Source organism: Solanum stenotomum, unplaced genomic scaffold, assembly GCF_019186545.1.
Source record: "Solanum stenotomum isolate F172 unplaced genomic scaffold, ASM1918654v1 scaffold18682, whole genome shotgun sequence".
NCBI classification, from domain to species: Eukaryota; Viridiplantae; Streptophyta; class Magnoliopsida; order Solanales; family Solanaceae; genus Solanum; species Solanum stenotomum.
In genome coordinates this window covers 37,371-48,821 of record NW_026025161.1, presented here as the reverse complement: position 1 = coordinate 48,821, position 11,451 = coordinate 37,371, and the positions used below count along the sequence as shown (strand labels likewise).

The 11,451-nt window shown below is 31.5% G+C and overlaps 1 protein-coding gene across 1 annotated transcript; it reads right to left on the bottom strand.

Annotated features, from left to right (window-relative positions):
- Positions 1–3,206: 3,206 nt before the first annotated feature.
- On the bottom strand, positions 3,207–8,338 carry LOC125850713 (uracil phosphoribosyltransferase). The gene is made up of 12 exons (XM_049530566.1): positions 8,088–8,338; positions 7,738–7,821; positions 7,316–7,394; positions 6,463–6,521; positions 6,140–6,217; positions 5,909–5,990; positions 5,511–5,559; positions 5,247–5,308; positions 4,196–4,263; positions 3,774–3,829; positions 3,635–3,682; positions 3,207–3,540 (listed from the first exon to the last, which is right to left on the bottom strand). The coding sequence occupies exons 1-12, from the start codon at positions 8,226–8,228 to the stop codon at positions 3,489–3,491; spliced, it is 858 nt and encodes a 285-aa protein (XP_049386523.1). The 5' UTR covers positions 8,229–8,338; the 3' UTR covers positions 3,207–3,488.
- Positions 8,339–11,451: the final 3,113 nt, after the last annotated feature.

Genomic DNA, 11,451 nt, shown 5'->3' with positions numbered 1-11,451 from the left:
AATGTGTAATTGTTTTTTCTCCTTATCATATATATATATTCTCTTATTATATAAGTGGGAGTTGAGGCTATCCATTAACTTGACATGTGGAATTACTAATTTTTTCTCTTATTATTTTCTATTCTTTCTATTCTACTATATAATAAAAGAGAGTTTATGATGGGGCATTCTACTATTTACAAATGACTTAAAAATTATCTTAATAAATCATTTACAAATTACTTAAAATATTTAAAAGATATATAATAAAATAGGTTGACTCTCAGAATTCTATCAGGATCACATATATTGGGACATAAAAAATAACATATATCATTTAAAAATTATCAAAAAAGTATTATAAATAATAATAATTAACAACTTAAAATATCTTAAAGACATTTTAAAAGGGTTAATTTTGTAATTTCATCCATATCACATAAATTAGGACAAAGTGACCAGTAATATAGATAAATTTAAACAACTCACTATATTTTATCTGTGCCACATATATTAGGACAAAAAATAATAGATATTGGGCCCGTACGCTGCACGGGCTCTTCGTCACTAGTATTAAAATATGAGTAAGTGGATGTATAGCTTGTGAGGCTGTAAACAGATTGTACATGTGACATATTATCATTAATACTTTTGTGCAAACTGCAAAGTTCACCTCATGAAAAGTGATATATGTGTTGTGTCCGATATGATTCTTCATGGATACAATCTGGACTTTACACTAAAAGTATTAGTAATAAATTAAATTACATGTAACCTAATTAGCATCATCAGAGCAAATATAATTTTTGACGGGAATAAATTGCATATTAACAAAGAATGCTAAAGTTTTTATATGGATAAGTAGAAGAAAAAAAATTGAAGAATGAAAGAAATGAATAAAAGAATGAAGAAGAGTAAAACTGGGTTAGAACCATTTTACTCAATTTATAATTAATTTGATCAAATTCATTATATTCATATTTATATGAGTGGATTACAGTTCAATCAATTTTAGCTCAATCCACTCAAATCTGATTCAATCTTTCTCATTTGTCCCCTAGGGGGAAGTATAAACTCCCTCTTTCTCAAAATAAATATAATTTTCGTTTATTTGTGACATCATGCATAAACATGTCTTTTAACTTGACCTCAGCTGTCATTTTTGTCCTTCAACTTTAGGTGTGCACAAGTAGACACTTTAACTTATATAAAAATTAAATAAATAAAGACATGTGTCATATGTAGTGTCCTATATGACAACTTGTATCCTACATGATATATAATGTCACGTAGGACACATGTGTTTACTTGTTCGATTTCATACAACTTATACGCATGCATGTGTGCATACACACCCAAAATTGAAAAACATAAATGACAGTTGAAGGTTGAAATCAAGTTAAATGACATATTAATATATATGCCTATTTATGCCATTAAAAAAATATTTTACTAAGTTGAGAATTAAGCATTATTAAAAAAATATAACACGTCAATACAAGGTTATGACTGAAAAACAATCATTATTTTTTGCCTTGAATTTCTAGAACAACACTTGTCTCGAAATAATTTTGTTTTTTAAAAGCTCACTTATTTTGAGACGTATGTATAATAAATTAACAATTATATTGATTAGTCGTTATCTTTAATTAAATACAGGCTGGTCCATGTTATCTTGGCTTCTTTCAAAAAATTGGACCACTATTTCAATCAACCAAAAAACTGTCTCCTTCTTTCTAACTTAAAAATAAAATTTCAAAAGATCCCATTATTCCTTTTTTCCATTCCAACATTCTTTGCCTTATCTTTTTTCCAAGAAAACTTATATATATTTCTATAATTAGACCTTATTTTTTCCTAATTAAGTAAGTTTTCTCTTCAATTTTGTCTCAAAATAAATATATTGATTAGTTATGGGATTTTACATGAAATATGTACAATCATTAGCTTCTGTATGGTTAGTTATGTTATTATTAGGTCTCTTGTGTTGTTGTCTTAGCAGCAAGCCTCGTTCTCAAGGTGATAAAACTAGTGGTACTGGTAGTTGCACTTGTGATGGTGGATATGGTGGCGTATAACGAGCGAATATACATGAAGTTCAAACTCCAGGAAAAATTCATACCACGATTGATTTTTTATTTTTTTTTTGAAGGAAATTAAGCTTCGATATCGATTGATATACGATACTTTAGCTTAATATATAGTTTTGTTAGGTTTTGGTTAGTGATTATTGTATAGTGAATTGGTTTTTGATTTGTTGATTAACATACTTTAATTGATTGTTAATTTCATAATCATCATTTTGTGCCTTTATTGTTCTTTCGATGAATATATGTGGGTGTGTGTCAATTGTATTGTCATTATATAGATTCAATTATAGTAAAATGTGCTGCCCTAAAAGAAAACCCAAATATGATAAGAAAATCACGAAAAATAGATAAATGTTATGTTTCAATAATTTGATATAAACATCGAATGCTGATAAAAAGATATGAGTTGGACTGAGAATATTCAAATTTAGAAGTTATATTCTAACTGTATCAAACGACAAGATGAGCAGAATAATTCCACTAGTACTTCCTTTGCTGTTTTTCTTTGAACTAAACATGATGCTTGCTGATCAAATTGGCTTACTGATGATTATAAATATTTTTATGGTTCCACATTGTCTGGTACTCGTATTGAAACCTAACTGAATTCAACACACTAATAGGATTTCTTTTCATGGGGCTCAATTCCAAAAATGCATAGATCCCACTATCTCACCGCAACTCATGTTGATAAATGATTGATAGTGTTTAGGCAAGAGTTTAGTTTATTTATTGATATGATGTTTCAAAAGTTATCCTCTTTCCTTAAAAGAACAAGTAGACAAACAGATAAAAAAGTACAACTATTTTGTTGTAATATCCATATGAGATGTGATATCTCTTTCATGAATTTTTTCACTATTCTCACATTCCATCAAAACTCAATACTCCATGAAAATCAATTAAGCATCCAATCCAATAACACCCTGATACCAAGCAAATTAAATCATTGTTTGAAGGACAAGACAATCGAAAATTACAAAAACAGAATCAAACTTAGATCTGCAACATTGAAGTTCAAAATTGTGTTATTGAACGTATAAGTGTATGCATACCTTACCCCTACCTTGTGGAGGTAGAGAGGTTTTTTCTAAAAGACCTCCGAGTCAGAGACACAACAAGACTGTTGAAAAATGATGAGATCGCCAAAACTTTGGCGTTTTAACCTTCATTTCAAGCTATTTCACACTTCTTCAATATTCTCTACCCATTACACGTCCTTTAAAAAATGAAACAGAAATAGGAAAGAACTTTAGCAAAATTGGGAAACAGTGATATGGTGGAAAACAAGATAAGCAACATGGGTGGGGATGGGGGGAAGGGGGTCATCGCCCAACTCGCGCCATCACAAGGTGTGTTTCACTTCTATAAAGAATGATAGATATGGCAAGAAATTTCATCAACTGATTCGCGTTTACTTCATGTGCCAAAGCTACGGTCTCCAGCATCACCCAATCCGGGGATAATAAACCTGAAAATTACAGAACAGGAAACAGTAATGGCATGATGCAGGAGTGCTATTTAGAGAAGTGAGCAACGTAAAAGATTGTGCAATGAATGGTTACCCTTTCTCATTAACAGTTGGGTCAAGTATTCCAGCATATACATGTAATCTGGAAAACAAGAAACAAGAGTTAAGGAAATCTAGCGAAACGATTCAAATGCAGAAGATAGATACAAACTTCAAGTTGTTAAACTAATTACCGTGGAAACTTCTCACTAAGCTTTGTGAGAGCAGGAGGAGCAGCCACTGCACATACCTGAAAGATGCAAGTCATGTAATCAGCAAGTTGGAAACAAAAACGTAACTAGAGACATCGAAAACTCAAAACTCTCACACTGAAGCAATGTTCATTCAGAAAATTCAGTTCAGTGTGTGTTGAGTATTGGAAAGTATGTTAGCGACCAAACTCATAAGAGTTAATCCATTGTTTTACATATGTTTCAGGATGAGGTTTTCTAAAAATGCTTGTAGCAAAATCTAGAACTGCTTGAGAGACCAAAGAGAGGGGCCGTCACAACTAAGTATTTAAGCATGCAAGGTTTGTGGCAAAATATCAGTCGCAATATATGGTGCAAACAAATATTTTAACAGATAAACATAAATGAATATGTTGGAAACCTACCACTTTAATCTGACTATTGTCAACCCCACGTTCCTTTATTAGGTCAATAGCTGCAACGATTGTACCACCTAGGAAGATGTAGAAAATCCAGTCAGATGAGAAAAGAAATCAGGTGAAATATACTTTAAAAGCATAAAACTTAACGATTTATAGCTACTACCATGAGATTATACATGTGTCTGTCCGTACATTCTACGAGATGCACACATTAAACTACACAAACTGAAGTGAAGGAAAAGACAAATGTTTGCCACAAAAAGATAGACCAAGTCCAGTAGCAATTAATCTGGACTCCTTGGTGAGGATTTCCAGGGGAAGTACTTCCTTCACAAGACTCGCAAAGAATGCGCATAGCCTTGAATAGTTACAAGGACAAATGTGATTACACCCCCTATGCAATCTTGGTTACTCATTCTGATTATAGAACCTAGAGCTCTAACTCATAAGAGGAGGGAAATTGGTTATGGTTCATTATTTCAGCAGAATGGCTGAACACATCATCTACTTGAATAATTTAAGAGTGTCTGTTATAAGAAACTAAGTGGCTCTACTGACTACTCCAACAAATACTGTACAAATTAAAGCTCACGAAGATGGAGCCTATAATTGTTTACAGATTCAGCTTCATTGTACTTCAGCAATTTGGCAGTGCAAGACAGAAAACAATTCAGAGAACGAGATATCAATATAACTGGAATAGAGAAAGCATAGTTCAGGACAAGAACCGTTGAACAAAGTTTTCGACCCAAGTCTCATGATTATGCACAAACTGGAAAATATATGCCTAGCCTAACAGTTATTTGCTAGGTTAAAGAAAGTGCTTAGCTGATTTTACGTTGCAAGATGGAGAGAAGCAATATAAGTACGATAATAGGGAGCGTCCCTCCTATTAGTCAATATTCTGCAATGCTCGACCCAAACCTTGTTTTGGACAAGTAACTACTGGTAGAATCTCAGCATTTAGATAGATTGGAAATAGATAACTGATATATGGACCACGAGTTCCGTAAATAAGAAAATTACAGAAATATAGGGGGAGAAGTGTTGGTACCAGTTGCGAGCATTGGATCCACAACAATCACACGAGAACCTTCAGGAAATTTATCAGGCAACCTAAGGAATGGACGAAAAGAGTTACAAATTTTACCCCCAAGTTTGTTCATCAAAAGATGCAAGATAGACCAAGCACAAATTAAAGAAGAAATGGAGCAAGAATGTGTACTTACTATACAAAAGCACATCATATTTCATACAGAAACCTAGTGCCACGTGATACTACAGTAAGCAACAGTCCAGCGTCAACAAAGATACTTACTTGTTCAAGTATACAGAGGGCTGAAGTGTTTCTTCGTTTCTGCTTAATCCTTAATTTGAGAATGAAAAGAAGAATTAAAATCATGAGAAAGGAAAAAACACTAAAAGAACAAAATGCAGGACTACATTTGGTTTGGAACTTAGATTGACATAGTTTTAAATGTGATTGAAAATGAAACTCTGTTTTGAATGGTAGGGATGCAAATAAATGAGTGTTATCATGTACATGACACTCGTATGAAATAGTAGACTTTTACACCATTATAAGTACAATCACCTTAATATTCAATCAACTAACTTATCTATAATTTGCACTCCGATAGATACCCACACCAACAGGTTAGTAAAAGAGGAAATTTTAGTTTCCTATGCTAAAAGATGATAATAACTTGTCCTTACCCAAATGATATGTTTTTGTAGCAGGCAAAATTGATGTTGCATGCTCTGCAAGAGCCAGACCAGCTCTCAAGATGGGAACAATCTGTAAAGCAGGGAATTGGGAGCATGAATGACCATGGCCAGAGAAGAAACCAAAATTGATAAACCAGGCCAGAGAAGAAAGAGTTGAATAGAAAGCAATAGCTAAACTTTTGGACTACAAATTAAGCAGGAGAATATAGAAAAGCTTACTGCAACAGGTTCCCTTGGATCAACGAATTCCACAGATGCAATACCCATTGGTGACTGGATCTCTCCTGTTATGGTAGGCTGCAATGATGACGATAAGTATTTAAACCAACATTTGGCAAGGAAGATTGTTCACAAAACCATTGGCATCAATATGGCTTATACATAAGGGTGGTTTTGTTTTACTTCAATTGCATAAACATCAGAACAAAATGAAGTCATTTTCAATTTGAACATCCAAGTTTGCTACATTATAATGGATTTATAATCTATACACTAAGAGAGTTTTCATACATAACAACAAAAAACACACTATCAGAACTCACCAACCAATCTCTTGAAGCTTCATACAAAAGCAATCTACCTAGCTCAGCCATGGCATTCTCTACAAGGAAAACAGCTGATTGATATATACTTTATGAAAAAGACAGCCAAATCTATATCATACATGCAGAATGAATTGAAGATGAGTATTAATCTGATTAGTCATTTATCCAGGAAAGAGAATAATCTGAATCTATTGATATGGACATAGTACAACATTAATGTTATTTGACAAAGCCTAGAAATACTCAGTTCCTAAACATGCTTCGACTAAAGTCATATCTCTAGGTGCTTCTCTAGCTCCACATAGTTAATTAATTTTGTATGCAATAGAAAGATAAAGTAAAAATAAGTTCTATGCAATTGTTGTCAGACTAACAATGTACTATAAGATGGCCCATTTGGTCTTTAAGGCCGATATGCCACAAGACGAGTGACTTATAAATGTAGATATTATGATGGATGTACGGCCACACAGTATTAGACAATATTACAATTGGTAGAATCCGACAAAGGTGCAAGTACCACAGATAAAGGAAAAGCTTGAGATGGTTTGCCCATCTCCGGTATACACCTCAAAATATATTTATTGTTAGGTGGGATGCTATGATGACTGAAGATACCAAAATGAGACAAGGTAGACACAGAATTACGCCTCACGTTTAGGAATAAATTTCAAATGGAGCAACTTAATATTGTCAGTACATAAAAGACACTCGTGACTGGCCAAATTCAGTAACAGACTCGGACTTGACCAGTTCAGTACAATTTCTAACAAAAAAAAAAAAAACTAATTTAAGCAGTATAATTTCTTGAATGAAAAATAATAACATCAATTAGAAAATCTACACATACTGAAAACAGGGCAAGGCGTCTGGTCATTTCGAAGAACTGATACCCAGTGCTTAATCAGAGGATGTGGCGGAACAAACACCTATAGAATAACCAAAATTATTAATAAACTAACATTACAACATAACCATTCAATTAAATAGCTTCTGTATTTGTTTACTAAGAAAACCATTTTGTCCCATCATCAGAAAGAGTTAAGAGAAAAATCCAAAACAAAAGATTCCCATCAAATTCCTTAAAAAGGGCAGCTCCAGCCTCCAAGTAAAGCCGGAGCACAAGCGACTATTGTACACAGACTTATCCTGCATTTCTACAAGAGGCTATTTCCACTGCTCGAATCCAGAGATCACATGGAGACAACTTTACTTGTTAAGCCAAACCCATATCTAAACAACGAAAAAAAGCATTAAAAAAGTGAACTTTACCAGCATTCTATCACCAGAAATCACTTTGTTCTCAGTCGCCATTGAACAAACCACACTCTTCCTCCTAGTATAAAAATTACAACCCTGCAACCAAAAAATCCCAAAAGCTCAAAAATCCAATTTTATAAATTAACCATACACAACCCCAAGATTACATGAATTCATGATTTGTCACAATCTGATATTTTTTGGGAAAAATCATAAATGCACTAAAACTTAGTACAAAAGAAAAAGGAAAACCCGTAAAAGGGTAGATACCCATCATTACAAATTCATCAAACACAGTGCATATCAATAAATTATACACAAAAGGGGCTTAATGGGTTGTTAAGTGGGGTTCATTAAAATACCTTTTTGTAATGAAAATTGAGTGTGGGGAGATTTTGCCGACAGTATGAAGCGGCTGAGGAAGAAGAAGGTTGTAGAGTGAGAGGGGTGTCGGGAGATAAACGGAGGTGGGGGTGGGTATAAATAAGGAAGTGGCACGCCATTGGTGAAACAAAAAAGTTAAGCTGAGAGAAGAATTGTAGCTGGATTGGGTATCAAATTGCTGATTCTTTGGGAACGGTGAAGAAGAGCTCTACAGAAATTACTGCAATTTTGGTTTAGCGAATACGGAAATTTGAGGTTTGAGTATACTCTATCATTTCCCTCGACCTCATTTTACGAGGTTGTTTGTCAAAATTTTACTTTATATTTCGTTTGAATGGTTATTAGTATTGTTTCATAACATATCGTATTATAAGTATTTTATTAATTTTGATGGATAGAATTACATGGTATATATTGTTGGTCGGAGGTGATAATAGGTATCTTGTGGAGTTATAAGTTGAGTTGCGCAGATTCGAACATTATGATTATAAAAAAAAACAAATAAATAAATATAATGTTTGAATGTATTGTGTGTTCTATGTCGTCTACTCATCGTTATATAGTATCAACTATCACATATTAATAATTTGAAGGATAAATCTAAAAAAAAAAGTAGATATATGTGATAATATAGGATTATTAAATAATAAGTAAATACAAAATAAAAAAGAAAAATTAAGATAACGACATGATTTCTTCACACCAAATAATTGTTATATAAAAATAAAACGTTTCATCGTTAGCTAATGAACTAATGAAGGTAATGATATGATATAATAACAATCAAAACAAATATTATATTTAAACTATGTTATAGTATCATTCAATAAAATATTACATCATTCTACAAAATCAAGAATGTGCTAATTGTAACTGCTACACGTTGAGGGTATTGAAGTGCTGCTATTGTGCAGTATTTGTTTTGTTCATTGTTGATATCATATGCTCCTTTTATTCTTATTAGTTTGTGGCAGAATCTAATCATCAATTTTTAATAATTTTTGTAATTTTTAAATATGTTATCCGTCTATTATTTTATCTTATTCATTACGATAAGGATTTTCTCACCCATAAATGATGATAATTTTATATTATTTTGTGTACAAGAGAAGAATGCCAAAAAAAAGGATGAAAAGTGTGAAAAAAATACTATAGTAGTGTACTGAGGTTAGCATAGTGAAAAAAAGAGTTAGAAATAATTTTTCTATGTCTTCAACATATAAAAGAGAAAATGAAGGAAAATACTCTTACGATGGAGCTTTGAACTCTTTAATTAATCGAAGTTATTTGAGTTGTACAACGTTGCTTGATTGTTATATCTTGGAGGAAACAAGTTAAAAGTATTACTATTGGATTGATGTAGATTATGCCGCTTCTCACCTTCACATTCAAAATAGTTCTTTGTTATACACTTGATAAATATTTCATGTTATACACTTTGATAAAAATAAATTTCATAAATGATATTTTATATTAATTGTGTCTTCTCACCCACCATCACACCTTCTTCACTTCCATGGTAATAAAGAAGGCAGAAGGCCTTTTTTTTATAGATATAATTAATTATTCTTCAAAATAAATAAATTCTATTAAAACATAGTGGAATTTGCTAGGACATTTGAGTCACACTTGAGAAATAAAAAACAAAGGAAAAGTGTCAAAAATAATCTTCAACATAATTTTTACTAATTAAAGTTCATGAACAAAATTTGTGAATTATACAATCATTGAAGAACATACATGCTTCAAATTCATGAACTCAAAGGTTGTAATAAATACTCCTAATAAGATCAAAGAAAGAAAGAAGATTATCATTATCTTGAGCAAAGGGATTTGGAATATTTGGAGAGTTGTAAAAATAAACCATACAAATAGTTACGTGATTTGCTGCCTCTCGAACTGGTGGATCTAAATTACCTTTGGAAAGTAAGGTATCACTCAAATTTTCAAAATTTGATTTCAAAAGTACATATTCATGAAGACACTTTCTGTATATTTGCTTGAAATTTGGATTTGTTTCATTCGAAGTGATTGTAAAAATCTTCCTATGAATATTGGTGTAATTTGAATATGCCATTTGAATCAACACATATTCTAGATTGAACTTATTTCTTGCAAATTGAGCCACATCATTATTTCCCAAAACATCATAGCAAAATCTTGGTATATTAGATGAATCACAAGATTTCTTAATTATTGGTGTTATAGCATATACTTTGAGATTTTCACCAAAAAAATCAACACTAGATAGAAAAATGTAGGGAAGGAAGAAGATTAATATGCTAATTGATCTCCCCATCTTTTATTTTATGTCTCACTTTGTTCTATCCTAATTTTTTTGCTTGAAATTATAAATATGAGTTGATTTTATATCTCACTTTGTTCAACATAGTACATAAATTTTCTTGAAATAGTCAAACTATATTAAATTTTTTACGACTTATGAATTTAATAATATACTCTATGAAGCTATACTTCCCTCTGAGCAATAAAAGTCATACATTATTGACTAGGCTCAAGAAAGAAGATATCAATAATAGGGGCAATTTTACCAAATCATCCTTATTAAATAGGAAAAAGGGTTTGAAAAATACTTTAATTTTAGCCGAAATTGTTGTTACGATAGTCGATATCAAACTTTATGGAGGACCTTTTACCCCTTGCACTATTTAATAGTGTATTTTAAAGGTATATATGTGCCTACGTGGACACGTTACTATTTATAATTATGCTATATTTATGATGTCCACGTGGGCACATATATACATTTAAAATACACTATTAAATAGTGTAGGGGTAAAAGGTCTTTTCCAAAGTTTGGTATCGTTATAACAATTTCGGTTAAAGTTCAGATATATTTCAAACATTTTTTCCTATTAAATATAAGTCATGTGGATATTGAAATTTTTTTACTATTTAATAGCAAGGATAAAATAGATATAAAATGATAAATTATTCATTTGGTTTTATAAATGGACAACTATTATCAGAAATTTTAAAATATTATAATGGACAAATAAAAATGAACGAAGAGAAGGTAATAATCTAATTCCATCATAATAGTCAATATCTTAAATATGCATTTAATGTTTTTTAATCCCGTTTGAGATCTCACTAAGAGGATATATGCAAATCATCAAAACGATTTTCTCTTAATTTTTTAAAATTTCTAATCTTATATACAACTAATAAGATATGTGGATAATGAATGTATTTATTGGATCCGGCTCCTCCCCATTTTCTTCAAGTTCTTTGCTTAGGTGAAAAACACACGATATAAGTGAAAATTAATAGCTAAGATTTAATTGATTAAAAAAAGATTTTTATATATATATATATATT

Bases quoted from the DNA above. Each gene is read 5' to 3' on its own strand.
- LOC125850713 (XM_049530566.1), bottom strand. From the start codon at position 8,228: ATGGCGTGCCACTTCCTTATTTATACCCACCCCCACCTCCGTTTATCT. The intron at 7,822-8,087 runs GTATTTTAATGA...TTTTGGTTGCAG, and splicing joins TCAATTTTCATTACAAAAAG to GGTTGTAATTTTTATACTAG. The intron at 3,830-4,195 runs GTAGGTTTCCAA...TGCATCTTTCAG, and splicing joins ACAATAGTCAGATTAAAGTG to GTATGTGCAGTGGCTGCTCC.